The 26,725-nt window shown below is 44.8% G+C and overlaps 1 protein-coding gene across 2 annotated transcripts in view; it reads left to right on the forward strand.

Moving 5' to 3' along the window:
* The first annotated feature begins 1,965 nt into the window (after window positions 1–1,965).
* LOC134530618 (copine-8-like) overlaps window positions 1,966–26,725 on the forward strand; it is a 49,398-nt gene continuing 24,638 nt past the window's right edge. The window contains exons 1-3 of one of the 2 annotated variants that reach the window (XM_063365615.1): window positions 1,966–2,185; window positions 13,254–13,539; window positions 21,975–22,205. In XM_063365615.1, coding sequence (XP_063221685.1) covers window positions 2,118–2,185; window positions 13,254–13,539; window positions 21,975–22,205 — 585 coding nt within the window. In that variant the 5' untranslated portion in view covers window positions 1,966–2,117. The remainder of the gene's footprint in view (window positions 2,186–13,253; window positions 13,540–21,974; window positions 22,206–26,725) is intronic. The other variant, XM_063365616.1, reaches the window with a different exon arrangement.

The following is a 26,725-nucleotide window of genomic DNA, read 5'->3' on the forward strand; positions in this document are numbered from 1 at the left end:
CTAGTGACACGCCGTTCGTTGCACTGCCCTAACTTACTCTACCTGGCACACGCGGGCGTGTTTGTTACACTTGCCTAATTCAGGTGTTGAGGTCAAATAACGGCCTGTGCTCTCAGAGGGAGCACCGATGGCTGCTTCAGCTTTATTATATTATATTTATTAGGTGCTAATCTTCAAATCCATTCAGTGTAATTATTGACTCTCCAACTTGCTGATTCTATTCTCCAGTGAATAAAGCAAAAGTTTTTCCTATTCTGACTTATCATAATCTTCCCAATGTAGTGATAGTTGATACTTCAAAGTTGTGGATTGGATGTTTATGTCTTTTTTCGTATGGCTAACCCCCAATGTAGTTGAAACTAAAATAACATAACTGTGCCGAGGCCATCAACATAATTGCACATTTACTTAAATTAATTAAATAATTTTTGTTAACCCCATCCTCAAACCCAAGTGACGTTCTTTGCTGTGGTGAAACCTTTTATCACATTTATAACTTCTCTCTGAAGGTTTGAATATGAGCTTGAAGAAGGAGGTTCTCCCCAGTTTACATATCGACCAAAAGATAGTGGCAGGTTTGTGGCCTTATTTTTTTGCTGTCTCACCACAAGGCAGTTGGGTGCAGATTGGCTCAGCTGACTAACTCTGTAAAAATGCTTCTTTAGTGGGACTGGGCCTGACTTGGCAGTGGCCGGTATGCTTTGTCGGGCTGGTGGCTGTACCACCGAGCACTGTATGGTGCCTTCACCTTGCGATATATGTGGAAGGGCTTCCCTTTGCTTTATTCACCTCTATTATGGTATAACATTAACAGTGCATGGTATGAGCAAGGAAATAGTTTGAAATAGGAAGCTAGTGGTTATTGCCAACACCTGGCTTACTAGGGTCGTGATGATATGGTTTCCTGTTACAACCCATGGCTACCTTTGTTTTGTTGAGAATATTTTACCGGCCAACCAATTAAACTGAGTACTCACAGGACTGCTTAATCTCTTGGGATGCAGCAGCTATGGTCGGCGAATCCACAGTGGGCTGTTCCCCAGTAGAATTTTGTGGGGTACTCCAGCCACTCCAAAACCTCTCCACGGCTGTATCGGTAGGGAACAAGTCAAGGTGCGAAGGACTAACCCAGGACACTGAGACGGATTAATCTGCGCCTTCCTTTAGGGTTGTGAGTAATAGTTTATATTGGGAGAAAGCAAGAGAGAGAAAACACAGGTAAATCCTTATCAAACTTAAAAGACTTAAAATATTTGGTGGGAGGTTTATTTCAATACACAGTAATACATACCGGTCCCCCAATTTGCCTCGAAAGTTTTCTGTAGTACCTATATCGCCAACTAACTTACGACTGGTGACGGCAGCGCGCGTCTGGAGACATGCAGCGAGTTGCTGACATGCAAATCTTGTGCACGACGAGAAGTCTGCTTCCTTTTTCAGAGCCTTGCAATTAAGAGGAGATATGGAGCTAAAAACACCAATGTGCATCGCACTTATCATCCTTCGTTACTGACACACACACACACACACACACACACACACACACACACACACACACACACACACACACACAGGGGGTGGCCATGTCTTCAGGTTTATATGTTAACTGGTTTTTTACCTCAGACAATGGCCTGCGTCAAATTAGTATACGCCCAAAACATTGTCTGAAATGTAGCATTTGGCATTGTGGAATCACTTTTAAATCCTATTTCCCAACTCCTGACTAGACGTACCCTAAATGCAAAAAGCAGAATGAAATTTAAATTTATTTTTAATTTTTTACACACCGTTAAGTCGTTACACTTTTTATGTTTAATTTTTGAGCGTATTTTAAGTATTTTAAAGTACTTATTTAAATTATAGATAAGTTAACTTAACTTTGCTATAATAAATTGTAATAATGCTGTTTATTATTATATTAGTTTATTTAAATGTTCTTTTGGAATGTTTTTTTAAGTTTACTTTAAATTTGAAATATTTTTCTTTGTTGGCTACATGTTGTATTACTAATATCGTGTTTTTATATTTGTTTACAGTTTTCCTTGACTGCAATGTGTATATTTTCATACATTACTTTTAAAATAATTTGTTCTTAAATTTGTAGAAATAAGTAAAACATGTCTAACTTCACACCTGGATCTGCTGCAATTCCTACAACAGAAGTAGAATTGTCATTATCTTGTAGGTAAGAGGTTAGGCAACGCCCCAATTTTCTTCTCATAACTTTAATTATTCCCAAACAGCTGATTTACCTAGTAATTGTAAAGGTACGGGTGATACTTTGAAAAGATTAAATACATCCGTACATATGGTTATTTATTTTTTGAAAATGTGTTTCTAAACTACGACTTGACCGCATTTCACACCTCTGCCCGACCCGGTTTTAAGCCGTATTTACGATAAATGTCTGGGAACAAAACCAGAGATATTATTCTTACGTCGCGGCTATTTCAGAAATCAATATTTAAATTCAGAAAATACTTTTTTTCGATAACTAGAGACGTTCCAGTATTTACCTTGAAAGTGGCATCTTTTTATTTCAACTGGTTTTTGAGAAATGACCGTTTATAGCTTACATTATAATACTGTTACATTGATGCAGCCTTCACCATTTTTTTAACGTTCTTATACATGGAGAATCAGAATTGGCAAACCTAACATTTCGAGGCATTTGCATGTTCAGTATAAAAATTACAAATTTGTTACATTGTGATAATGGTAGTTTAGATTAGGTTAGCTCCATTAAAAATACTTAAAAATAATGAGGATGGTTAGTTAGGTTAGTATAACTTACATCAAGTCATGCACTCCCATTGCACAAATCTTTCAAAGATAATAGGTTAGTATAGCTAAATATAAAATACTGTGAATAAGTGTGAATGGGTGGTTAGCTCAGGATAGCTACATCTTAAATTGGTAATTCCTAAGCTACCATTACTAATATTTGACAGTATTTTCAATTTTCAATTCAAATATTCAATTTCAATCATGATAATTAATTTTTACGTAATTTTGACATACCACTGACATCTGCTGTGACTAAAATATGATGTAAGGATAAATGATATCATGCTGACATCATACTGATATAATACCAAAATAATTTTTTTATGTACATTTGACGTAGAGATGATGTCATATTACACATTTAAAAACAAAGTTTTAAGTTTTCATTTCTGTCGACAGTCCCCATGACTGCTACTTTTTTTTCTTCGTATGTCGGGCCCACCTAAAAAGTTTCCAACTGTTGGTGAGCATGTTACAAATATAAATAAAAAAAATATATAAAAAAATCACGATTCGTGGTAAGACACTTTAAATTTTTACATTAAACAATACTACATACATAAATTGTTGAGAGTAAGCTAAATACAAAATTGCAACTAAAACAATATACCATAAATCATTATTCAATATTAAAAGCCCAAAATATTATACCATTTCTTGGGATGTTTCTCTGCATGGTTTCAGAGACTGCTTTTATTTACTTAACTTTGAGAAAACCATAGATAAAAACTAAAAAATGTTTCTAACTTAGTAGCCTACATAACATTATAAGTTTTTAAATAAAAACCTAAACTAAATATTTATGAAATAAATTATATTTTTTAATACCTATAATGCGGTAATTGAGGGCATTTCGCTGCATTTCTGTATTATGCAGAGTTTGGCATGTATTGACTTCCATTTTGGTGTTTGGCTGTGTATTGACTTTATTTTGCTGTTATTTCTGGTTTGCTGGATAATAAAAACCAAATTAGTAGTACCCATAATAGCAATTTTCTCTGGAAAAGCAGCAATTGTTAACAATCACAGCCCTTTTTCTTGTCCGGTAAAATTCTTGCGTCACTGCTTTTCCGTACATGAAAAAATAAAAACTCAAAACATATTTTTTTCAAATACTTAAGACGTTCCTCTAATTGCCAAAAAATAGCATTTATAAATTCTTACTGGTTTATGAGAAATCACCTTGACGTCCCTCGGCTTCAGGTCCCCGTTTTCCCGTTGAAATAAATGTCCTGTTATGCCCGTACTGCCCTCGTCGGAGAGGTGTGGGTCCAGGCCAACGTGGCCGGGACCGGGAAAGGCGGGACCTGGAGGGAGAGTGAAGTGATTGCGAGGAATGTTGGTAGGTTGTCGCAAGCAGAACACGGCATTAACGAATTTCACGAGCCGTCTTTTATTAACGCTTATAAAGTCCTGCCGCAGCCTGGCGGAACCGTCGCGGAACAAGTGCCCTACCACGGCGACACGGACTCCCTGATGACGGGGCGGTTCTCAAATACGTTTCGGCGCGAATCGTAAAGTTTATTAATGCTAGGCTGACCCAGTGAGAAAGGGCCCGAAGACGGAACGCTGTACATACGCGGCCCGTTACGTAATGTTCCGTGGACGGCGAAAAGTTCAGAGACTCGTAGCACCACGTTCGCGTTGTAGAAACTGCCCGCTAGACACGTCTCCCGATGACTCGTAAGTTAACAATGCTAAGCTGATCCGCGGTGGCAGCTCAGCTGCCGTGACCGACTGCGGACTGAGCGAACGTTCAATCCCGAGCGCAACGTGCGCGGCTCGCGGAGCAACGAACACGTCTGTCTCCGCTCGAGACCAGGACGCGACTGCCTCTCCCCGCTCGCCCGCGGGCCGGCGCCCGCGGGTGGCGGGGAGGGAGGGGAAAATCGGCCGGCGTGGGAGAGAGCTCCGTCCCGCGGCGCGCCAGGCTGCAATTACATACTACGGCGAAACACTTCAGAAAAAGTTATTGAATTATTTACAAAGACATACACGAGACATTAATTACACAGCGAACTTGCACAATGAATAATAAATAAAATAAGTTAATTACACACATTCAAATCCCTTAATCGTTTACAAATATATACACACTGAAATAAAAGATAAAGTCACATAGAAAAAACACTCGTTGGCATGCTAGGGCGCACGCGGGTGCGTCCCTGGCCGTCGCACACACTGGGGTTCACTGGGGGGGAAAACAGGCCCCCTCAGGCCCGCGTCGGTGGCCAGGTACGGCCTCTGTATCTGGGAGGGTACGACGACTGTCGTCATATGCCCCCCCTCTCCCGAGGCCGTCCTGGCCCCCGACGCCGACCTAGACCGGCAGCCGCGTCCGCGTCCGGCCACTTGTCTGGTCGTCGGAGCTCGTCACGTCATTCCGTCCGGGTCGGGCAAACTGGGGCAGGAGCTGCATCACGCTGCAGCGTAACCCCCCGTCGGTCGTTTGTCTTACGTCGCGGGGTTTGCGCTGACTCCCCCACTCGTAGTCCCGGAGGTAGTGGGGGGCCGTCTTCTCACGCGTGGACCGGCGCAACGCCGGTCCCCTCCCCGCGTGAGCGGTCATCCTCGGCTCCCCGGAAGGCAAGTCCAGGACCACCTGCTGGGCCCTGTCGACATCGCCCTCCCCACTGAGGAGCCGGACCGTTACCCCGTCTGTCACGTCCTTGCTCACGTCCGTCCCCGTCACCCGCCGTTCCCAGGAGTGGACGTACCTCCGTCCACGTCTCTGGGTAGGCTCCGGCAACGTCACCACTGGTTCACTCAGGTCGACCAGGTCGCCCTGAGCAGTGTTGTCATGTGTTACGTCCTCGATGAGTGGTCCATCAGTGTCGTTGGCGTAGGCGCTGACGTCATCAGGCGGGAGCACCCGGTCCACGAAGCGCTCCAGCTCTGCCATGCTTGCGCCACGCGGACCCCTTCCGCCCCTTCTGACGGGCGTCCGTTCCCCGCCCCCTCTTGCCAGTTGCCAACCACCGTTCCCCTTTTGCTGTCCCCCCGTAGGAGGCTGAGTCGGTGTCGTCGTGGGGGCCCGTCCATGTGTCGGGCCCCAGGTGTCGTCGTCCCTGTCAACGTTCCTGCCAACCCCCCGCAGTGACTTGGGGTGGGCGTGTCCTCGTCGACGTCCCTGATCCGGCTCCGGTGGCGTCACCACGGGGTCACCGAGGTCGACCAGGACTCCTACTGCGACGTTGTCATCGGTCCTGTCCCGTGTGTCACCGTCCCCGTCAGCGTTCTCGCCTGCCACTCGCCGTGACCCGGGGTAGGCGTGTCCCCGTCGACGTCCCTGATCCGGTTCCGGTGGCGTCACCACGGGGTCATCGAGGTCGACCAGGACTCCTACTGCGACGTTGTCATCGGTCCCGTCCCGTGTGTCGTCGTCCCTGTCAACGTCCCTGCCAACCCCCCGCAGTGACCTGGGGTGGGCGTGTCCCCGTCGACGTCCCAGGTCCGGCTCCGGCGGTACCACCACAGGGGCGCCGAGGTCGGCCAGTACACCTTCGGTGACGTCATCCTCGGCCTCGTCACCGTCCACTGGTCCGCTGTCGTCGTGGTCGTACTCGTCGTGCGGGTCGCCTATCAGTCGAATGTCGTCCCTGTGCACCTTAGTTGTCCGTCCGTCGGCGCGACGCACGAGGTACGAGGTGGTGCCCAGTCTGTCTACGATCTCCTGTGGCCCCGCCCACTTAGGAGCCAGACTGGCGCAAAAGCCCCGCTCGCCAGCCGACAGGTGATGACACTTAACAAACACCTGCTGGCCAGGCTCTAGTCGTGCTGGGGGCTGGTGCGTCTGCGGCGTACGTCTAGTCAGGTAGTCAGCTTGGCGACGTCGGGCGTCTTCGCGCAGATCGTCCGTGGTCATGTTGTGCAAGTCGGGGGTTGCGCGCGCTTCCCCGGGCAGGGCGAGGTTCCGGCCCTGCACCAGTTCAGCGGGGGAATGGCCCGTGACCGCGTTCGTCCGACGGCGCAGGCAAAACAGCAGCGTCGGCAGGTGCAGGTCCCACTTGGTGTGGTCCTCGTCCAACCGGATGCGCAGCTGAGTTTTAATGTCCTGATTCCGCCTTTCGGTCGGATTCGCGCGCGGATGGTAGGTGGGCGTCGTGTGATGCTCCACCCCCCAACCCGCGCAGGACACTCGCCAGCTTCTCCCCGTGAACTGCACCCCGTTGTCCGTCAGCAGGACCGCGGGGTACCCGTATCGCGGGAAGAACTCGCGCTCGAGCAGGGCAATCACGGTGCCGGCCTTCACGTTTGGTACTGCGAACGCCTCCGCCCAGCGGGTGAAGACATCCGTGACCACAACAATGAATCGCCGACCACGGGACGTGCGAGGATACGGCCCCATAATATCCACCGCCACAGTGTGGAAGGGATTCCGGGGCCGTCGTGGGACCTGCTGCTCCTTGCCGTCGGGTCGCCTGGACTTCCGCTCCTGGCAACGCAGGCAGGCCCGCACGTAGCGTCTTACTTCTGCCGCGTCGCCAGGCCAGCGGAACGTCCGTCTGACCTCACGCAGCGTCTGCTCCGCGCCCGGGTGTCCCGCCAGGGGGTGGTCATGCAGGTAGCTCAGGACCCAGCGCCTGGCCTCGGGCGGCACGTGGGTCCGCCACCCGCTCGACCTGTGAGCCCCCCTGGTCTGGAGCGCCCCGTTCAGGCTCCGGCAGCCCGGTATCACCCCCTCCCCACACTCTGTCAGTCGGGTCCGGGTGTCGGGGTCCCGGAGTTGCGCCGCGTGGACCCACGCCAGCAGGTCAGTCATAGTCTCGGGTCGCGCGTCAGGTGCAGGAGCAGTGGGGCTTGTCAGCGCGTACAACGCGCACGGTCGCGGCACCGAGTCCTCTACCCCGCGCTCACGCTCAGGGAGGAGCACTTCCTCCCAGCCCTGGTCGTCGTGGAACTCATTCTCAGGGTCCGGATTCCGGGACAACTCGTCGGCCAACTGATTTTCACGTCCAGGAATGTGCTCGACCGTGAACGAGAATTCCTGGATCAGCATGGCCCACCGAGTGAACTTAGACTTCCGGCCCTGAGCGGAGTCCAACCAGCGGAGGCATTGGCTGTCGGTTCTCAGCGTGAATGAGCGGCCCTCGACGTGGTGACGGTACCTCTGTAGGGCCCAGACCACCGCAAGGCACTCTTGCTCATTCACGTGATACTTCCGCTCAGCCTGCCCAAACTTGGCGCTGGCGTACTCGATCACGCGCCTCTCGCCCCGGTCATCCATCTGGTACAACACCGCCCCCATCCCCTCCTGACTCGCATCCGTCTGGATGAAGATGGGGCGGCTGGGCACCAGGCGTGAGAGCGTGTGACAGTTCCTGAACCGGCGCTTCACCTGTCGCAAGGCCTCGTCCGCGGCGGGGGTCCACCGGAACTTAGTCTTCGGCGACAGTAGGTCCGTCATCGGGGCCGTCACCGTGGCGAAGTCGGGGACGAAGGACCGCAGCCAGTTGAGCAGCCCCAGCAGCTTCTGGAGCTGCTTCCTGGTCTTCGGTGCCCCCTTTCCCTCTATTAGCTCCAACTGCTCAGGTCGGGGGCGGCACCCCTCCGCCGTCACTATGTGTCCTAGGAACTCTATTTCCGTGGCCCCAATGTGGCATTTCTTTGGGGCGCACGTCAGTCCGTGTCTGGCCATACGTTCTAGCACCAATGCCAGATGGTGCGCGTGTTCCTCCCACGTCCTGGACCAGATGATAACGTCGTCCAGATAGGCACTGGCGAACTCACCAATGTACCCATCCAGAACACGTACCATCAGGGCCTGGAACGTGGCAGGGGCGTCCATGAGACCAAACGGCATGGCGCAGAACTGGTAACGTCGACCGTCTGGTGCCGTAAATGCCGTCTTAGGGCGGTCCTCCAGACATACCGGCACCTGCCAGTAGCCTGATTTTAAGTCTAGTGTCGTGAAAATAGTGGCGTCCCCCAGTCCTGCCAGTGCGTCTGTGATATTGATCTGCGGGGGCGGGGCGGGAATGGTCAGTTTGTTTATCGCCTTGAAGTTTACGCAAAAGCGTAGACTTCCGTCTTTCTTGGTGGCCAGCACCACCCGTGAGTTATACGGGGAGGTGCTGGGTTCCACTACCCCGTCACGTAACATCTCGTCAATTTGAGTCTGTATGGCCTCCCGTTCCCGGATGCCAAATCCGTATACCTTCTCAAAGGGAGGGCGGTGCGGTACCATCGGTATCCGGTGCTCCGTCACGTTTGTCCGTCGTAGCCGGTCCGCGGCCGCAAATACCTGTGCCTGAGAGGTGAGGACATGGTTGATGACATCGACGTACTCCTCTGGAACACCGTGCTGAAGGTCTTCTAGGCGAATGACTGACTGAGGGGGACTGGGGGGAACCTGGTGCACGCCGTACACCGTCCAGCGCCCCTGGGTGCCGAAGTGCATCCGGCCAGCTCGTACTTCCACGGTGGCGTCGACCTCGTGCAGCCATGGGACCCCCAGAATCAGCCCCTCGCGGAGCTCGGGGACCACCCAGGCCTCGACGTGGCTAACGTGACCAACGATGCTCATTGTTACCTGAGTGATGCCCCCTGCTGCAACGACGGCATCCCTGGTGGCCAGCTGCACCAGCTCCCTCCGCGGTGTCACTGCCTCCGCTCCCACCAGGTGGGCCGCGATGTAGGTTCGGCTGGCGGCGGTGTCCACCAGGGCCAGCATCTCCCGCCCGTTAGCGCGGACAGGAATTCGCAGCAGCTCCGGCTCCTCGGGGCCGACCTGCCCCAGCTGTGCAGTCGTCTGTCCCCCACCGCCCCCGGCCACCTGGCCGTCCGGGCGTGGGGAACTCGCGGCGAGGTCCGCGGCTCGCTCCGGCGCCGACGTGTTGACGTTCCGGTGGTCCACCTCGTCGACGACAGGTCGACGAGGCGGCTGGTCCGGCCCTGGTATAACCGGCCTCAGGGCCGCGGCGGTGGCGCCGGCAGTCAGCTGTCCCTGCACGGAGATGGCCGGCGGGATGCCTGCGCTGATGCTCTGGTTGTCCGCCCCGTCGACGGCGTATCGACGAGGCGGCTGGTCCGGCCCTGGTATACCCGGCCTCAGGGCCGCGGTGGTGGCGCCGGCAGTCAGCTGTCCCTGCCCGGAGATGGTCGGCGGGATGCCTGCGCTGATGCTCTGATTGTCCACCCCGTCGACGGCGTGTCGACGAGGCGGCTGGTCCGGCCCTGGTACACCCGGCCTCAGGGCCGCGGTGGTGGCGCCGGCAGTCAGCTGTCCCTGCCCGGAGATGGCCGGCGGGACGCCTGCGCTGACGCTCTGGTTGTCCACCCCGTCGACGGCGTGTCGACGAGGCGGCTGGTCCGGCCCTGGTATACCCGGCCTCAGGGCCGCGGTGGTGGCGCCGGCAGTCAGCTGTCCCCGCAGTTGCCTCGGCATGGGGACAGCTGATGAGGAGTAGTCCCGTTGTCCCCTGCTTCCCGGCGGCATACAGGACGTTAGTGCGGTAGGCGCCGGTGGTGGTCGACGTGTTCTGTCAGTTACTGGGACTGCCGGTGGCTGGCGGGCCGGGGAGCGGCACCCAGTTGTCCCTCCGCCCCCGGTCCTGCGTTTCCCGCCTGCGACGTGTTGCCTTCGCGCGCCTCCTCCCACGCGGCTCTGGTGGGGCAGAGGCGATGCCAATGGTACGCGTCCGGGCAAAAACGGCATCGCGGCGGACGTTCGTCCCTCTCTCTCGTATCTGTCCGCTCGTGACGTCCTCCTCCTGTCGCAGCTGGTTCCGGGCATTCCCTGGTGCCACCGCGGTCTGTTGTCCTGCGCGGTCCCGCGCCGCCGGCGTAGCTCACCACGGTCAAGTCACTGTCCGTGACCTCTGTGACGGTGACCCCTCGCGGCCCCGAGCGAGCACGGGGAGCTCTCGCGCCCCTGAGTGCCGTCCTCCACTGCGACATGTCACGTTCGATCACGCGGGCGAGGGCCACGAACTCCTCCGTGTCACGACCAGCAGCCGTCCTCATGAAGGGGCGAAACTCTGGCAGCAATTGTTCGACAATGGTTGGCAACGCCGCACTCACGTCCCCACTTGTCCCCAATCGGCGGAACATGCGTAACTTCTCGTAAATGAACTGCTCTGCACTCTCGTCCTCCTCCTGGTTTCGGCAATAAAATGTCCGCAAACACATTGCCCGCGCCTGATCGTTATCAAACCTAGTTTTGACTTGGCGCACAAAATGTCCCCACTCGGTATCAAAACTCCCGGCCATTGACCACCAGTTCCTTGCCTCGCCGCGGAGCTGTCCCGCCACTCGCGGCGTCCACTCCGCCCGTCGCACTTCGTACAGTTTTAGGAGGTGTTCACACTCCCGCAAAAACTCCCGCGGGTCCTCGTTGTCTCTCCCCGCAAACTCTGGCAACTCAAACTGCGTGCTCACGTACCGCACTACCGGCCCATCTGCGTCCGCGTGCCTGTCCCCCTGTTCCCGTTTACTGTCCTCAACTGTGCTGTCCGTGCTGTTTGCGCCCTCGGCCGCGCCGCCGGACCCGCAAACCTCGTTTTTTACGTCCATTTTCGCGGAGTCTCCCTCCTCACACAAGTCCGTTTCGAAACTCATTAGATCGTATCTTTCTTGTCCCGCCTGTTTCCACGCCATCCTGTCCTCCTGTGCTACTGATCCGCGGATCGTGAACACAATCTCCCCCAGTAATACAATACGATCCTCCCCAGCGCGTTATCTTCAGTCCGGGATACCGCTGCACCGCCGTCTTGTATTTCTGTCCCCCACGACGCGCTATCTCTCGCCGAAACGTCTCGTGTTCGCGCCGTTCCCGCGCTGCGTTATCTCCCGCCGGCGCGCCGGCGCGACGTCTCGAATTCGAGCCGCTCCCACGCCGCGCAGCCGCACCTGCTTCCGTTCTGTCCTGCACCTGCGCGCTTGCGTGCGCTTGCGTGCGCTTGCGTGCGCTTGCGTATGCTTACGGCCACACTAGTTGGGCGCCAAATGACGTCCCTCGGCTTCAGGTCCCCGTTTTCCCGTTGAAATAAATGTCCTGTTATGCCCGTACTGCCCTCGTCGGAGAGGTGTGGGTCCAGGCCAACGTGGCCGGGACCGGGAAAGGCGGGACCTGGAGGGAGAGTGAAGTGATTGCGAGGAATGTTGGTAGGTTGTCGCAAGCAGAACACGGCATTAACGAATTTCACGAGCCGTCTTTTATTAACGCTTATAAAGTCCTGCCGCAGCCTGGCGGAACCGTCGCGGAACAAGTGCCCTACCACGGCGACACGGACTCCCTGATGACGGGGCGGTTCTCAAATACGTTTCGGCGCGAATCGTAAAGTTTATTAATGCTAGGCTGACCCAGTGAGAAAGGGCCCGAAGACGGAACGCTGTACATACGCGGCCCGTTACGTAATGTTCCGTGGACGGCGAAAAGTTCAGAGACTCGTAGCACCACGTTCGCGTTGTAGAAACTGCCCGCTAGACACGTCTCCCGATGACTCGTAAGTTAACAATGCTAAGCTGATCCGCGGTGGCAGCTCAGCTGCCGTGACCGACTGCGGACTGAGCGAACGTTCAATCCCGAGCGCAACGTGCGCGGCTCGCGGAGCAACGAACACGTCTGTCTCCGCTCGAGACCAGGACGCGACTGCCTCTCCCCGCTCGCCCGCGGGCCGGCGCCCGCGGGTGGCGGGGAGGGAGGGGAAAATCGGCCGGCGTGGGAGAGAGCTCCGTCCCGCGGCGCGCCAGGCTGCAATTACATACTACGGCGAAACACTTCAGAAAAAGTTATTGAATTATTTACAAAGACATACACGAGACATTAATTACACAGCGAACTTGCACAATGAATAATAAATAAAATAAGTTAATTACACACATTCAAATCCCTTAATCGTTTACAAATATATACACACTGAAATAAAAGATAAAGTCACATAGAAAAAACACTCGTTGGCATGCTAGGGCGCACGCGGGTGCGTCCCTGGCCGTCGCACACACTGGGGTTCACTGGGGGGGAAAACAGGCCCCCTCAGGCCCGCGTCGGTGGCCAGGTACGGCCTCTGTATCTGGGAGGGTACGACGACTGTCGTCAACCTTTTATATGTTATATTACAATACCTGTGCATTGACAATTTTTTTGCTTTACAGTGTGGGTCCTTGTGTTTATGTTTTGGAGAACTTAAGTTAAACATTTAGAATGATCAATTAGATTAGGTTAGTTGCATTAAAAATTTAAATTTTGTCTAGCCTAATATTTTAGTTTAAGACTCTAATATGGGTGGAAGTTTGCATTGTTCTTTACACCACTGGAGATATTCTGTTAGTTTGGTTATAGAAAATGTAGGTACTAGGTATATGAACCATTTAGACATGATTATTGAATACATTACCATTTAAGAGAATCTTATAGAATTTTTTTAGGATGGTGTGTAAGAAGTGTGAAACTGATTATTTCAATTGTTCCTTGCACCTACTGGTTTTGGAGACCAGTAGGTACAAATGAAAAATGCTATTTTCAGATCACTCATGTGTAAAGATATCTTATCCAAGTCGGATCCACTGTGCATCACTTACATCCGGCCATTTGGAGAGGACCGCTGGGTGGAATACCATCGCACGGAAGTGATCAACGAATGCCACGACCCTGTGTTTGTGTCGAAGCCGGTTATGTCGTACTGCTTCGAGGAGCAGCAATACCTGAGGTTCGAAGTGTACGATACAGACTCGACGAGCTCGGACCTGCGAGACCATGACTTCTTGGGTGCCGCAGTGTGCACATTAGCACAGATCATATCCAGCGGGAAGGTATGTGGCCTGTGTTTTACTTGGAGCATGATGTTTTAGTGGTAATGGTAGAGTTATCACTCTAGGTGATTGACTGACTGTTGATGGAATGGTTTCTTGCTTTATGCCATAACTGGTTTACTCTCCAATTTTCTGGGCTAGTCCAGTTATATGAATTTTTATTGGTAACAGACAATACACAGAACCAAAATAATAATTTGATACCAAAGATTTTATTTAATTTACTGCCTTTAAACATCAAGATTAGAGCAGGGTGGCCAGCCAACCGGAAATTCGGGAAATACGGGAAATAGCCAGGATTTCTTAAAAAAAAAAACAGGAATACCTGGAATCAACCAGGAATTTTTATTAGAACCGGGAATTTTTTTATGAAGTAACGATCGCAATAACATACAGCTGTTAAATGAGCACGTTCACCACCTGTCGAAGCACGACAGTGTGCTCGTGTGCTATATTTTGTGAAAGTTAATTTGTATATATTGCATTTAAAAACTTTTGTAGTACGTAAGAAACCGTTAACAATTCAGACTACCATACTTATTATGTTTCTGTATTCAAAGCAACAGCATTTTGGTTGAATATGTTGTTGTAGGGTGGTAGTAATTTCTTGCACGGCGTGTTGGTAGCACTAGTTTTGTATGTATATTTGTTTCTACTTTGCGCTCATGTTGTTGCGTCACGGTATCACGGATACTTTTCTCGAGTTTTTTTAAAAGCTTAGACGTGCGGGACGTTGTTTTGAATTTTTTAATCTAACATGTAATTGGCGCAGACTATCAAAATGTCAACGAGTTCGGTCACCACGTACAATGACAAATATACGGAAGAGTTTGAATGGGTGGAGAAAGATCCAAAGTGCAGGACACACGCTATTTGCAATTTGTGTAATGTTAAAATCAATATCGGTAGCATGGATGGGAAGAACAGCATTAGCCAGCCACGCAAGAAAGGCAAAACACGTGCGTTTGGTGTCAAGAATTTTTTGTGACGTGAGATTATAAATTTTTTGTTGGTGGTAGGTTTTGTTTTAAGCAAGTTCATTGATTTAATTTTTAAGCCTATAGTTAAGTTGTCTATTGTTTAACGCCAATAAAACATCATATGTGTGTGCTTTGTGTAACAAAAATGCTAATTGTATGCAAATATTGATAAAAACCACCCTTGAAAAAACCTGGAAAAAACCAGGAATTTTATTATCCCAGAAGAGTGGCCACCCTGTTAGAGGCAACATACATAAGCCTCGTAAAATTCTAGAGCATTTTCATATTCATCAATGGATTTTACAGAAATAATTACTCATTGGCATTACCATAATAATAAACTAAATTTAAGGGCTCGGTTCACGTCCGTGCTAGCCAATTGGCAAAATAGGGATGTACATGTTAAACTTAAAAACATCATTTGGTTAGTTTTTATTATAGAACTGTCAAATAAACATCAAATTGTAGATATTGTAAGCATATAGGTCGCTTCGTAAACCAATTTTTTTAAAAAAATTGATAATGCGATGTTTAGTTTCGTTCTGTCACAATTTTCAGGCAGTATGTTCTACCGTGTAAAAAATCACATAGCGACCTTGTTCATATCTCCAGGGTGACTGCATTATATCTCTTTATATATAGGCCTATAAGCAAAAATTAATTTTTAAAATGTATGTTTTGGCAGCGCCTGATGTATAGACTGCACTGCACGCTGGTAATATGATAAGCTTCAGCGGTTGGGACAGAAGCGATAACAGCATGGAGGCAGCGGGAAGGAATTGCCTTGTTGCCGCTTCGCCCGTTCCTCATCCTCCTCCTATCACCCAACAGTGAAGGCTCGTCTACAACAGTCCAAACCTGTGGGCAGCCCGTGTCTATATCCTGAATGACCTCACTTTGTAGCATGGAAAACTGCCATGTCTACAATTGTGAAGTATGATTATACTGATTTATAAAGTAGTTATCAGACCGCAGTAAATATGTAGTGCCAAAATAAGTATTTTTCGATTTTTTTCGTGTTGTAAATAATGAGTACGCAGATGTTTTGAATATTTATTTAAGCTGTAAACGTTGTGGGAGTTCAGACTGCCAAAAATGAATATGAGTTTTTGGCCTTTGAAAAATACCAGTTGCAAACAAACAGCACTATTTAATATTTGGTATTGGTCTTCTTGGTTTTCTGCTCCTACCACATTGTCCGTTATTTTATGTTCATTTTTTTGAAACTGGATCCGGAAACAGCAAATATCACAAGTGTTCTTCTGTGCTACTAAAGGTCACAGATTGGGACAAAAAGTTGAAGTTTACCAATGTATTCGGACCGGGGGGGATTTGGACCATCGCCCACACCACCTATTACATCAGAGGGACACGTGAAACAATTAGCGATTAGTGTCCACTGGACACAATTTAGGGCATTGTAATTGTAGACTGGCCTTAAACCCGTAACTGCATGTAATTGTGTTCTTCAGATCAGTTCTATAGTTGCTACGCTACAGCTGTTTGAAGAAATTGGCATAAGTGTTCCAATTAACTTTCTCATAATAGAAAGTTCATTAAGAAGTGATTGAAACTTGTACTACCATTTAAATGTCAAAATGAACGTAACAGTATTTATTTATGTGATGTAACAATTATTTAAAATTTTTGAGTCTGAACTTTTTTACAGCCGGTAAAGTAAGTCGAGGCAATGTGTAATCAGCTTAACAACAGCGTAACGCTTAGAGGGTGACAAAAAGTGCAATGATCAGGAGTGTAGCACTCAAAAGCGGATAGGGGAATGGGGCTGAGGAGTGAGGTGCTCAATGACATGTTTGCATTATAGCACAATCGCTTACTTGAATATTTGCGCACTTGTATACTTGCACATTTGCTCACTTGCACAGATTCTTAGTCATTCTTATTCCTCAATCACTTACGTATATTTATATCTTACTTCTAACCTACTTGGCTGCCACGCACCGATGTGTTTTTATTATGGGTTTTACGGCGAGGGTATGCTTTTGGATGTAAAAAAATTAATACAATTAAATTCAAAAGTTAATAACTGGCTTATGGCTAAATATTTCTAGTGGGAAACAAATGTGTACTTATTTTGTTCGTAAAATAATTTTATGAGCCTTATAGAAAGTGTGCGGTAGGTACATTTAGGTTTAAAAAAAATGCTGTCTATGTTTTAGGGATTAATTATTTGGCATTCCTATAAATACAGAAAGCCTTTTCAAAAGACTGCAGACAATGAATCCAAATGTGTAATATGAATTGACCACTCATGTGCGATATTTCCCAGAACTGTTTCAGGAGAGAACAGGGAAAGAGGAAAAAATTGATCAGGAGAGAACAGGAGATGGAGGAAAAACAAAAACAAATCAGGAAAGAACAGAAAAAAAAATTGCAAGTATTGTACTAATTTTAAGTACTACACTTAACAGACTGACAATGTAAAATAGTCAAATTAGAGAAGATTTAACATAAACGCAACAAGAAATATATACAGATGGCAACTAACACACTTACCGTGATGCGTCACTCAGCTAAAAGGTGGTTAGATGAGGTCCCAACATAACACAGGAAAAAGTAGTGAAAATCCGAATGGGTTCTTATGAAAATTCGAGGATTATTGAAATTTATTTGGGGTTAACTGAAGGAGAAAAGCTGAAATGTGTGGGAACTGTCTAAAATATTCTGCATATTTTTGGTGGGAACTGTTACGAGAAAAGATCAGTGATTATGATACTTTTAGGAAAATTTTCTTTACATAGTTGTGGAATGCATGAATACAAGGTTATTTAAGAATACAACTTCTCACTGAGAAATTCAACCCTAAAAGAAATAAAAGTTTGGAAGCACTCATTAGTAAAATGCACTAGCGTACAAGGTACATGGACAGCAACATGAGGATGAAGAATGAATGATTTAATGATTTTATCGCAACTTCCAATTAAGTACCAATTGCAATTCACAGGCAGCCAGTTTCACAATATTTGAGATATTAAAGAGCAACTGTTTTTATGACATATTAGAAAAAAATAGAACTAACATATTGAATGAAGGAAATGAATGCAAAAATAATAGCTATTCTCCATCATTATACCAACCATGGTCACAGAAGATTGAAAACAAGAGAGAACAGATAACACCTCGTGTAGATACGTTCAGGTTAAATACACACGTAGAAATTGGTACAAGGGATAAAGGTGTAGGCGACAATACTATGGTGACCAGTGCGATAGGTATGAATGATAGCCGACAGAAATGTGAGAAGTCGAAAAATTCTTCAACATGTATACATGCATCTGAAATTCAGAAAGGGGCAGTATGGAATCAGTTTAAAAAAGAAAAACAGGGACAAACTACAAATCAGATTGAACCAACATCAGCACCAACCATGAATGTGGCAAAATGTTAATATACAAATTTTTTATTCATCCCAAAAGGATACTAATCAAGCAGCAAAGTTAAACTATAATATCAAAAATGTGCCGTTATGGATTCCCCATTTAAAAAAAATAGTCTAGATTACCCACAAGAAAAGTTAATACAAGGAGGAAACATTGACACGGACATGCAAGCACATAACACAGCTTCAATAACATGGACGCCACATATAAATTTTTCTCCAATTTAACTTCCAATACTAGTAGAGCCCATAAATTTGTAAACATACGGTTGTCATATTGGGGCGTGTAGTACACGAAAATCCCCCTTCCCTTTCGGCTTCACTCCCCTCAACTTGAATCGGATGTTAAGCTCTATCTGTACATTTCCCTAATCTCGGATTGGCGGGTCGAAGCTCCTAATGCCAATCCAAAACGTACAGGAAGGAGCTAAATATGTAAATAAGAATAATTGGATCGACACTATTTGTAACCCACGACTGTCACATATTACTTGCAGCTAATAATTTTTAAGACGTTATAATATCTTTATAAGACTTTAAAAGATTTTTATTTAAGATTTTAAGTTATTTAAATTATCTTGTTATATTATTTTGGTTTAGTTTGTAAGGAAATATCTTAAGAGGTATTTGTTTGTATAAGTTTTAAGTTAATTTATAATTACTTACGAGTGTGGGCAAGTTTGGAAATGTTAGCTTAAGTAGGTAGTCACTGTGCAAGAAAAATACCAGAATGTTTAATATATAACTTTTAACATATTATTATTTTAGAATGGTATTAATTCTTTTGAAAGAAATATACTATAGTTATCTGATTAGTCAAAAACAAAACAAATGAGATGCTAGTCTTTTAAGAAAATATGTTTGTGAACACATAGTTTGTGACGGGAACGGTGAGGGGGCAGAAGGATGAGTAGGGGAATGTGATTTGGTGAGAGTGTGCCGGCGTTATGCGATGGGATTCGACTGTGAGCACTTGCGTGATGCACTTTTGTTTGGCAAAAGTTATGTTTTTTCGTCAGCAACTTAAATAGTGGATATTGCGAGGAAGACTGCTCGGTGATTGGGCATGCCATGGAACAAGAAGCCACGCCCATTTGTGTGCGTGTTATGGCGCACATTTCCGATGACTTCAATGAGCCACAAGCTTTATTCTGTAGATTAAAATACTGGGTGTTTTGGCAAATAGATAAAGGTTGGTCAAAATTTCTACGAATATCTACATTGCAAGTAAGTGTCGAACCCTCCATTACATTCTTCTTGTGAGAACAACGAAGCTAACAGTATGTGTTTGCTCCATTCAACTAGGACTTTGGCGCCAATGTTAAGTTTTTAAAGAAGTGCCGTCTGAAATAGGCCTTTATGCTACTTATTTTTAAATCAGTGGGTAGAACAGAAACTATATTCCGCATGGTTTGAAAAAGAATTTCCCCCTAATAAACATCTCACGGACTTAGTAAGTACACATGTTAATGTAAAGCTTGACGAGCAGCCTGGGTCTTATATAGTAATATAGTGTTTCGTTTAATGTTTAATGGTTTGTAGTAGTGATGGGCAGAATGATTCTTTTTACAGAATCTATTCATTTGAGTCAGTTTCATGTAATGATTCGTTCAAAAGATTCATTCTTTTCTTTCTTCTACAAGATGTGGCTTTTATCAAGAATCATAACTCGTTTACCCTTTGGGTTATTAGTTACGTCTTTGCACCTGGCTGGTTATCGTACACTGCTCGTCTCGGATAGCTGAAATTCCGGACGTCTAGCTGTATACTGATTGTTAAAAAATATTGACTGTTGATTGCTGCAAACCTTTTCTGCAGGGATACATATACAATTTGGGAGTATTTGCATATATAATTGCATTGATGATGATTCCTTTATACTCGTGTCTGAGCACGATTACTCAAGGTAACGTCGCAATGGGAAGCCGCAGTGTGCCTGGGTTTTTCGTGGCAGCTAGGGCAAATGGTGAAATTGCTGTAGGGTAACTTGGCTAACATCCAGAAACAAGTTCAGGATGAAAACAGAGCAAAGATACAAAAAAAAAATGTTGGGATGATGGAAGTTGAGTATTAAATGCAGTGTTAGACTAGCTGCAGGAGAAGGTAAAGGAGAAAATACTAAAGAGATTGTAGGCTGAAAGAGACGGAGACAGGAAAGACAGAAACGTTTGGAACTTGAGGAAAAATTGAGATTGTTGTAGGAAAGGGGGAAAACTAGAGTTGGGTTGTATTGCAAGGCATATAGGACCTGAGAAAGATGGGGTGAGCAATGTGGCAAGAGGAGTGGGGGACCAGAGATGGAGAAGGATGTTGAGTCAGATATAAGGGGAGGGCTCCTCATTGCGGAGGGGGGGGGGGGGTAGAAAAGGGGAGGAAGGAAAGCGACAGGGCAGGAGTAGAGGAGACGAGTAGGGGTGGATCTGAGTTAGTGGGAATGAGTAACGGGGCGGCAGACAAATGGGTTAGGGGTATTTTTGGTTAGAGGTGGTGGGGAGGGGTGACAGAGGCTTGGAAGCAGGTAAGAACATGAGTAATAGGGGTGAGGAAAGGGGGAGGGAAAAAGCTGCAGCAGAGCTGGAGGGGAGTAGCAGTGTGGAGTCACCAACACAGAGGAGAGAAACAGCTGGAGCAAAGGGAAATTCCAGGAGAAAGGGCAGAAATGAGAGAACGAGGAAAGATATTTATGACTGGGGATTCCATGATGAGTGAGGTCAGGTTTAGGGGAGCTGGGGAGGAGGTGTATTGTATATTTAAGGGTGGCAGGAGAATAGTAAATTTGACAGATGTAATCAGAAACATGAGAAGTGAGAGAAAAGTGAGATCGTTAATCATCCAGGGGGGGGCGAATGATTTAATGTATAGGGAGGGGTTTGATAGTATGGAGCAGGAAATAGAAGAGCTTGTAAAGGAAGCAAGAAGGAAATGGGGGCAGGGGATGGACATAATAATACACGGAGTTCTCCCAAGAGAGGGATTCCCCACGAGACGCGGGGAGGAGGCTAACTGGGTGATAAGGGTAGTATGTGGAAAGCTGAGGGTTAGATATGTAAACATCAGGAGTCAGCTGGAGGAGGAGGATGATGTGCCTTCTTGTTCTGCCCATGTGGGGAAAATGAATTTAAAAAAACTTAATATTTAGTGCAAAATGAATTAACATAACCAACCAATAATATAACTCAGGAGCTGAGTTTGTCTTATTCCTTGACAAAGAGTTTTGCTAACTTTTCTTCCCTTTTAGATAGGTAAATTATTAAATATTTAAATTAGATTAGACAATACATACTAAACAGTTAACCATAAATGGGCCTCTTCTTAGAGACATTCATTATTTACAATGCCTCTAATGTCTGTTTCTCGTGGAGTAAATTCTTTGGGTTAGTGCATAAAAAGTTTTATTCTTCTAATGTTTATTGTAATAAAAAATATATATATTTTTCATTGCTGCTTATAAAATTGTCATTACCCGGAGTACAGACTGCATGATCTAAATCTGCTGGTAATGAGATTGTTAAAATTGTGTACTAAATTTAATCAAATGACGCAAGTGCTGCAGTTGTAAGAAACTGGACTTGCCTTCCAGAGGAGCCCGGGCCTATTCCAGTACAGCAATCCTTATTTCTGTTTCCAGAAGTCACTTCACGAAAATGCTGCCGGTAGTTGTTAAATTTCTATCTTCCTCAATTTCCCTTTATTATGTTACATATGTTAGTCTTGTACATACATCTCTAATGACCTTGATATATACGAGAGAGAAAGCTAAACGAAGTGAATTGGAAATGTGTGGACAAGTGAGATGTTGGAATGCTCTGTAATCATGAGACAGGGAGTACTGAGGAAGGGTGGACTGTGTATCAGGGAAGGCATCGGTGAGAGGTGTCATTGCATTAGTCATGTGCCCTTGCTATAGACAAGACACACAGCTAAACAAAGTGAATGAGAAATGCATGAACAGTTGGGTTGATGGAATGCTCTGTAATCACGAGACAGGAGCACCAAGGAGGGGTAGGTTGTGTGTCGGGGAAGGCATCGGCGAGAAGTGGCGTTGACGGTCGCAGGTGGAGCTGCCTCTCTCCCAGTCTGGGGTGAAGGCGGCAGGAGACACGGGGTTTGGCCACCTCGTGGTCGTGGCAGAGGAACTCGACTCCGCGAAGGATGAGGTCGTGCTTCAGTTCAGCGGCCACGGGCTTGACAAGAAGAACTGGTGGTGCTTCGGCCAGTCGGACCCCTTTCTTGCTATCTACAAGGTCATGGAGTCGGGGGCATACACCCTCGTGCACCGGACGGAGGTAAGTCCAGCTGTTGTTGCGGGATTGAATATCCTTGCTGAATCGTAGCACGGGACCTTTTGACTGTTTATTCAACAATACATTGTATGTTTATTGTTATTGGAATTAATATGTTTAAGCACAAAGCAACAGTCAGCAGTGATGGGATTTTTGGTTGTGAATGAATATAGATATACATATATAGTAAAATTCTAAGATACACATGCATACGTTAGTGGGATTAGTTCTTGTGATCTTGGATGCAACGACCATACATGTTAAAGACCAGAAATTCAACTTTGTTTTTCTGTGCCTACTTACAATCACCGAATACACTGCCATCTATGAATCTGCAAATAAAGTAATGTGATGATAGATATGTTGATTCTGGTATCAAAAAATGGTCATTGTAGTTGGAGCTATCAAACTGAGGTACTATATGGCTATTATTACGTGGTAAAACAATGATAATAGCCTTAGAATTATTTTGTTATATTCTTAGAGGATAAAATTATAAAAATAAACATCTGTTAATGCATCAACAAATAAGTGACTTTGTGACTTTAAAAAAGTCAACAGTAAATACAATTTATTAAAGTTCACTAGTCAAGTTTTAGAAATTTTGAGTTAAATTGCACTATGAACTTATTTTTTTTGTGTTAAGATTAAAGCTTTAGACCTCCTCACAAATCATTCAATTTTGCCAGAAAAGTCATTACGAGAACCAAGGTAAAGCATAAGACCTAGTATTGAAATCACACGTGCACAACTGTAAGTGTGGAAATAAAATCATACAGGATAAGAGTTCTTGGACTGGAGTATCCTAGACCCATTCCTGTATCAAGTGTTTGTTAATGACCAGCTTTCTCACGTCACACAAGACAGTACAGCACTCTTTGCTGTTCATTCATTAATTCTTGTGAAAAAAACGAGTGTAAGTAATGCCGTACCAAATGTCGATATAATTTTGACACCTAACTCCCTGGTTTGCAAGCTGAAAACTAGTGTTAAATGCATGTAAAAATAACTGTATAGATCTTGGAAGAACATGTAATACCGAGTATATGAAAGGATTGGATTAAGGATATCTTTCTATTCTTCACCCACAAGGTGTAACAATTTAAATTAATACATAATGTGCATAACAGGAAGGTACCAACATTTTATTATAACTGTGTAAAACAATAAGGCTCACCAAAGGAAGGCTAGGGGTAATGAAAAAACCTAAATTGGTAATAATTTAGTTTGATAGCCTATTTTAAACATAAATAAGTTTTTAATTGGCCCACTAACATCATTTTGTGGTATACTTTTTCTTATTAATTAAACTCGATGTCATTGTGTCTTTTAGCAATGCAGAGAGAAACTGTAAAATATTAGTGAATAATGGAAGGTTCAAACACCTGAAATCAAAACCACAAACTTTTTTAATGTGAAGTCATGGCAAATGGTTTTAAAATGTTCTTCAAGAAATAGTGGCCAACTTAATCAACCCATATATTTAAGAAAAAAATTGTAATGGCTAGGATAAGACAATCAATAAGTAAGGAAAACATATTATGTAGTTGTGGGTTTATTTCATGTGTGACCTAGTGTCCACTAGTTCACTCTCTAATATAGTTGTTTTGATTTTTTGCTGTATTTAATATTTTTTTATTGTATTTCACATAATTTTATATTAATAGTTTTGTGATTATTTAGATTCTTTTGCGGTTTGGCAGTTACCTATTTTCTTGTATAATTGGTACAACTGGTAAAAGACACACTGGAACAATCTAGCAAGTTATATATAAAAGTATAATTATTTATATATTTTTATTATGAATGTTTAGAGACTGTAAGGTATTTTTATACATAATTATTCTCGGTAGTATGTTTATAAATATTGCTTTAATATAAATGTTTAGTGAGGAAAAAAGTTGAACTTGCAATTTTATCACAGTGGTCAGTGATGTGTGATTTCGCAGTGCTGAGGAGGCTTCAGCGGGGGAAGGGAGACAAGGGAGACTTGGAAGTCGAGCAGCCCTGGCGATCAGACGTGTGTGTGTGTATGTGTGTGCACGAGCGGAGTATTGCGCGTTGTGAAAGGATGGTTTTGCGGGCTGGGCATCCGCAACACGGCATTTCACGTTTATTGGCCACAATAATTTAAGTCTTTGGCCTTTTCATTTAATTTACGAATTACGTGAAACTGTTTGGCGTACCACCGAATTATGCTGCTGTAATTTGCTTTAACAAGGCTCAGGAGTGCTAACTGGACCGAGCAAAATAAATTCTCAGTATTCAATATTGATATAAATATGTGTATAAAATTAACTATTAACTTGTGAATTAATTGAGATAAATTTAAATTAATAATGAAAATAGTAAATATTGTGAATGTTTATTCTAATTTATTAATTAGTTATTAAATAATAATGTAATAAAGTATAATGCAATAAATTGTACATACAGGAACATAACCTCATTTATATAAATACACTTGAAAAAGTTTATGAACACAATATCTATCGCTAATATTTACAATAAATAAGTGTTTTTAATATATGGATCTCTATTCAATATCAATCACTAAAGTATATGATTTGAAAGCACATATATAATTTTTATTTGTATGTAGCATTTTTTTCATCCATAAATTTTTGTTGCATGCTGGGCACATATTGTAAAAATTCACTCATTTTTGCATAACACGCTTACATATAACTTTTAAAAAAGCAGCATGTAAGTAGGCACAGTGGAATCTCACTACATTAAAAAAAACTGCACATTTTTGTTACTTAAAAAAATTGATTTATACTGAATTGTTATTGAATGTAAAATATTAAGTGAGAAATTCTTTTGATGTGAGGAACTTATAAAAAATTCAACTGCACACTATACACCTTACTTTCTAACCAGCTGTATAGCCTACATCACATTCAATACACAGCTTAAAGAAAAAAGATTATATTTTTATAAATATATTAGAGATTAACATTTTAATCCTACGAACTCCAATTTATAGTCAGGCTTGCTATCTTTTAACTCAAATTCCAATCCTTTGATTTATGTGATATGTTTCATGCATTGTGATTCGAGGAATTGGAGAGCCAGACTTGACAAAGGATTGTAACAGAAAACTATATAGCAAACCTAGCTTCACATAGGAATTCTAGGGTTAAAATTGTACAAAATAGATCAAAATTACTTTTTTCCATGGTTATAACTGTTCAGCAATAAAACTATTAATTAAAAAATGGGTACGTTTACTTATGTACGCGTGTGAGAAGTTATACTTCTTTGGCATCATTAAAAAATAGTTTTTAATTGCATGCAAATAATTAATTACAATAAAATAATAAAAGGGCTGGAAAAAGATAGTCAACACAGTCAATAAAGTTCAGTTTAAATTTGATGAATTAAATAAATAAATAAAACTTAGAGAATAATAAATATATATGACATAATTTGTACTAAATATTATAAGATTCTTAATTTTAAATATTTATTATTGATTATTAATATTTTAAAAGAAAATAAATCAATTTTGTAACGGGCGGCTGTGCTCAAAGTGACATTTCGTCTAAAGAACAAATATAGATTGGTCGTGGAAGCGCCAGGCAGAAAACAGTACTAAACACATTACCCATAGGGGCACAGCGCACGCACAACAAAATTTTTAATTAACCTCCTTAAAACTTGGGAAGGTTATGTGGATCGTGATCACAGGATAAGAAAATAATAATAAGATCTGGTTTGGTTTATATAGGCATTTACTAAATCTTACTTAATGATTTTGTTTGCTGTTGTTTATGTCTTTACAAACGTTATCCACTGAAGATGACCCATGGCATTACAGTCGAAACAAAACAAAATACCAAGAAAATTGTTGACCTTATTTGCTATACTTAATACATTAAATCTTGTTAAACAAAAAAAAAATGGGGGGGGGGGGGGGGCTGCGGGGCGAGATATTAAACATAAGTAACAATCGTTATATTCGACTGAATCTTAGGTCATTTGGTCTCTTAACTTTACAGGCCATTGAATATTGAGCGTGCAGGCTCTTCATAAAAATAATTATAAAAAATTACATGTAGGCCTACTCGTTAAATAAATAAAAAAGTGTCCTGAATCTGGTTGTTTAGAATTATAAATTATTTTGTGGTTTTTCCACTCAGGGGAAAAGACGTTGAAAGCTGGAACTCTTGAGAAATTCTCCGATTGAAGGAAGTGTTTAATTTCGGTGAACTAACTCATGAACTGCGCATTCAGGAGTTGAATTTGGAGCGGAATTTCTCGTCCTAATTCTTGAGCTCCGTCTGTAACCAGTATTCCCATAAAAATAGGTTGGTTAACAAGCGGCTGATGCTGGGCGAGGTTAAGCCCAGGTGAAAAGCAAAAGGAAAAGTGTGCGTGCGGCGATGAAACAACTTACCTAAGCTGCGGGGTGGAGTATATCAGGTCGGTCCCTGGAGATGGCCAGGTGACACGTGACACGGAAGTTCGCGGTAGCCATGAAGAATAATGAGTTAAGACAAAAAAACTATTTCACAAAC

This window comes from Bacillus rossius, chromosome 3 (genome assembly GCF_032445375.1).
Source record: "Bacillus rossius redtenbacheri isolate Brsri chromosome 3, Brsri_v3, whole genome shotgun sequence".
NCBI lineage: Eukaryota > Metazoa > Arthropoda > Insecta > Phasmatodea > Bacillidae > Bacillus > Bacillus rossius.